Here is a 4,210-nt window from a genome sequence, read left to right on the forward strand (position 1 = left end):
CTCTATTGTTTCAAGAATTGGCTCGGCCGTCCCACTGGAGCTCTGTCCCCTGCAGCGTGCCCCAACTGTCCTTGGAGGAGCCCATCAAGACTGCCATCCTTCTGAGTCTGGTGGGGGTCAGGAGCATCCTGGCAAACCAGTGGCCGACATTCCTGCAGGACAACGCCCTGCGGGCCGGCATCCTGTGGGAAAGTGAGTGGGTGCGGGTGTCCCAGGCCCGTCCGCAGCCCTGTGGGCCTCCCCGGAAGCCTGCCGGCGGTGCCCCTGACCAGTCTGAGGGATGCTTCCTTCCTAGATCTGTTGACAGTTGGCAGGCCGATCGGGAGAGCAGTCCGTCTCCTTCAGAGCATGGGATCTGGTGAGCTGAGGAACCACGGTAGCAGAAGCTGTCCCCCGTCCCCACCGCTGCTCAGGCCCTTCTGGGCCACCTCCCAGCCAGCGTCCCAGTGGCGCTGCCGGGCTGGGGTGCCCGCCGTTTCCGGGCCGCTTCCACGGCTCAGCGTGTGCCGTCGGAGAGCACAGCCTCCCGTGAGATCCTCAGGGCCAAACACACTCGGCATTAGAAGGGCTCAAGGCGCCCAAGTTCTGGAAGCCCAGGCGTGCTCTCTGGGGTGGGAGCAGGAAATCTTCAAACTATACCCCACAAAAGGAGCTTAAAATTTAGAAGTGACGTGGTGCACAGTGCCCAGAACACGGTTACCAGACAGTGAAGGCTGTTGAGTGTGTGTGGGAGGGAGGGAGCACCAGCAGGTGCACGAGAGCGGGGGACCCTGGAAGAGCCAGTGGTGTGAGGAGCTGCTAACGAGCTGCTTTGGGGACAGAGGAAGGGGTGCCCACGTGGCCTCTGTTGTTCTGTGTGGATGTGCCTTGGAAGGAAGGGACACCCCATGGTCAGCGGTGGCAGCTGGCTGATGGCAGGAGGAGTTGCTGGTGGGATCTTCTGGCTGCCTGGCCCCACGGTGCTAGGAGTGGTGAGGTGTGGAGGTGACAGACAGGCGGACCCGGGCCTGGCGAGGTCCCTCCCTGGCTGGATGCCACCGGCCGTGGGCCTCGGTGTCCGTGGCTGTACATGTGTGGCCGTGTCCACGGCGGGGCCGCGTCTTCACCGTCGTCCACCATGCGCCCTGCCCCCAGGGCTCCACACAGGCCACTCTCCCGCAGGTGAGCCTCCATGGGCCTCCAGGGACAAACTGCTGTCCCTCCCGCCACAGCTCAGCGACCAGGAGCAGCTGCGCATCGTCCTCAACCCGGTCCTGTACGGGCTGCCACACCTGGCCATCGGGTGACCCCCCTGGGGCAAGGACCTTGACTGCCCCTCCAAGAACCCACCACCCAGCCCTCCCCGCCCTGTAGGCGCCCCTCCTCCGGGGGCCCCGGCCCTGAACCCCAGTTCTGCTCAGAGTCATGCCAGGGCCCTCCTGAATCTGATCTGCTCTGGTGCTTCCTCCTCAACCTGCTCCTGCCCAGCTCACACGGGGACCCTTGGGGAGGGGGAGGACAGTCCCTCTGGGGGCTCTGCATTGGGGCTGACCCCACAGCTGCCTGGACCCCCAGAACCCTCCCTGCCCTGTGCACTCCCTTGGGTCCCAGTGGTGGGGGAGCCGCCTGTATTTGGGGTAGAGGCTAGCCCTGGGGGTGAGGCCCTCGGTCCCTGGAGGCCCACGGTGGTCCCTGGACAAGGAACACCATCGTTTTTGGTGTAAGCGCTTTAGTAAATGACAAGGTCCAGTGTCTGCGGTGTGGTCTGTGACCCCGGGTGCGCGGCAGGACTGGAGTCCCTCTGTCGAGCGCCGTGCCATGGTGGGGCTCAGCCGATGTTTGCCGAGTGAGCGAGTGAGTGCGGAAAGTCCCTGGGGCCCGTGGATATGCCTGTGAGGCTGGCTCCCCAGGAGGTGACCAGAAGCTCTATGGGGAGTCACGGTTTGTCTGCTGGAGGCAGGAAGTGGGTGAGAAGTCCGCCCTGGTTGCAGAGGCCCCCAGGGTGGGACATACCACTGCCACCTGTGGGCACCAGGGAAGCCCTGGGAGAAGCCACTGTCCACAGACTTAGACACTCAGCCAGACTTGAGGGTGGTCGTAGGAAGAACAGATACGCCCTGGTCCCCAGGAAGCGTCCTCCCACCGGGCCCCAAGCCATCCTGGCCCACGGGGCGACCAGGGTGAGGGACTGAGTAGCCAGGACCCTGTGTCCCAAGAGTCTCCCAGGCTGGTGGCCAGGGGACAAGGGAGAGCCAGCTCCAGGTCTCTCTGGGGTGGAACCAGTGGCCGTTAGACAGTCCATGGGTGGGGGGCGGGGAGGGTCAAAGTGTCTTCAGGCCCTGGGTCCTGGCAAGCAGCCCCTCGGACATCTGCTGAGGTCAGGCCACAGAGCACCCTGGGCCCGGGGACCCTGGCCCTGGGGGCTGCAAGGACTGCTCTTTGCAGGCCCCCGAGCACAGTGAGGTGTCCGTATAGAGGCCACATCTGCCTCACCTGGAGACTTCTGGCCTCTGAGCACGGGCTCTGGGGCCCCCTGGGAGCCAGAGACAGACACCCACAGGCCAGAGGGTGCCAGGCCTCAGGCCAAGCGGCCGCTGGTCATCTCTGGGCTGCGAGAACCAGGAGCTAAGCGGGTGGGAGACGGTACACGTCCGCGAGGCTTTGTTCCCCTGGGGGGGTGTGGGTGGTGGTGTTTCGTCCAGATCTTGTGTCTGGGGTGCGGGCGGGAAGCCCACACCGCAGCCTCCCTGCCCTGGGTCAGACCACCCGCCCCGGGACTTGCTGGGTCGAGCACAGGGCAGGCCAAATAGGAAGAGAGCACGAAATAGGACTGCGATGAGGTATCACAGCGTACCTACTAGAACGCCGACGTAGACATCAGTGCCAACACCGTGTGCTAGGGAACGTGCGGAGCACCTAGGCCCCCATACGTCATGGCTGGGCCTGGGAAATGGCGCGGCCCTCAGGGAGACGGTTGGACCGGTTCTTACGAGGTCTGCCTGTGACCAGCATGTGACCGGGCGCTGCGCTCCCAGCCAAACATCCCAGGGAAGCCTGAGCGTGTCTGCCGCGGCCGTTCCATCAGAGCGAGCGCTAGAAACAAGCAGTGTCCTCCGCCGGGGACGGTGGCACAAGCTCTGGTCCACGTGCCAGTGGGACGCCACAAGGAGAACCGTGAACCACGGATCCCTGGAAGGGCGTCGGGGGTGCGACACCGCGTGTAGGAGCCGTGACCAGCAAGGTCACACGCCGTGTGATGTCATTCCTGCCACAATTCTGAAGACGACAACACCAGAGAGGGAGAGCACGCTGGTGTCTCGGGCACAGCCTGGGGGTGCAGGGGGGAGCCCCCGTGGCCACAGGCCAGGGATCATGCGTGGGAAACCCTTGCACAGAGCTGCGCACGCGGGTGCACGCGCCCTGTGAACGTGGCGAAACGGCACTGTGCCCGCGCGGTTCCCTGGCTTCTGGTTTCGGATGCCGCTGCCGGGAAGGTGCATGAAGGGTGCATCATCAGTACTCTTTGTGCAACTTCTCGCAGGTCTATAATTAGTTCAACATAGAAAGTTTAAAAGCAGCTCATCTGTGATAACATCGAAAGGTGGTGATGCCCTTCTTTTTGTTCAATTTTTTTCCTTTTGTCAAACATATACACATTCTTCTTCGAGTTAGAAAAAAAAGAGCTAACTAATGATCAAGGAATAAATTCAAATCAGAGCGGCCGTGGATATATGAGCTTCCTTCTAGAAAGATGTTGGCACCCACCCAAACAACAAGAATAAAAGCCTCTGGAAATATTTCATCTGTGCAGCCTCACATTTTTTACCTTATACTGTGTCTACTCGTGTGAGAAATATGAAACGTGAGTGCTAGTCCGTGTATCGGAGGCTTTGAAATAACTTTCTGAATTATGCCCCAGCAACATGACAAATCACATTATCAATTAGCTTCTGTAACGGAAGTGGCATTCCATAATATATTCAAGCATGAAAAAATTGCATAGGTGGAATTTATGTAACCCTAAAAACTATAAGGAGAAAAAAGATCACTTGGAATTTATTGGTAATAATAGACAGAATGTAATTGGAATGGTGGGTAGCCCTGGGAGGAAGCGTGACCAGATCTGCACGTTCTCAATGTCGTGAGGGCCCCAGGGCTCCAGGAGACCACCCTCCGCGCACTGGGTGACCGCGTGTGTGTGACGGCAGAGGAAGCCCTTGGCTCTAGCCAG

At 60.7% G+C, this 4,210-nt stretch overlaps 1 protein-coding gene across 1 annotated transcript in view; it reads left to right on the forward strand.

Moving 5' to 3' along the window:
* The window catches only part of CFAP46 (cilia and flagella associated protein 46), a 102,835-nt gene extending 99,075 nt beyond the window's left edge, over window positions 1-3,760 (forward strand). The window contains 3 exon segments of the mRNA XM_073884690.1: window positions 56-192; window positions 296-358; window positions 1,162-3,760. Coding sequence (XP_073740791.1) covers window positions 56-192; window positions 296-358; window positions 1,162-1,286 — 325 coding nt within the window. The 3' untranslated portion in view covers window positions 1,287-3,760.
* Window positions 3,761-4,210: the final 450 nt, after the last annotated feature.

The sequence above is a fragment of the Callorhinus ursinus genome, unplaced genomic scaffold, assembly GCF_003265705.2.
Source record: "Callorhinus ursinus isolate GAN/ISIS: 27379988/994484 unplaced genomic scaffold, GSC_fseal_2.0 scaffold58, whole genome shotgun sequence".
NCBI classification, from domain to species: Eukaryota; Metazoa; Chordata; class Mammalia; order Carnivora; family Otariidae; genus Callorhinus; species Callorhinus ursinus.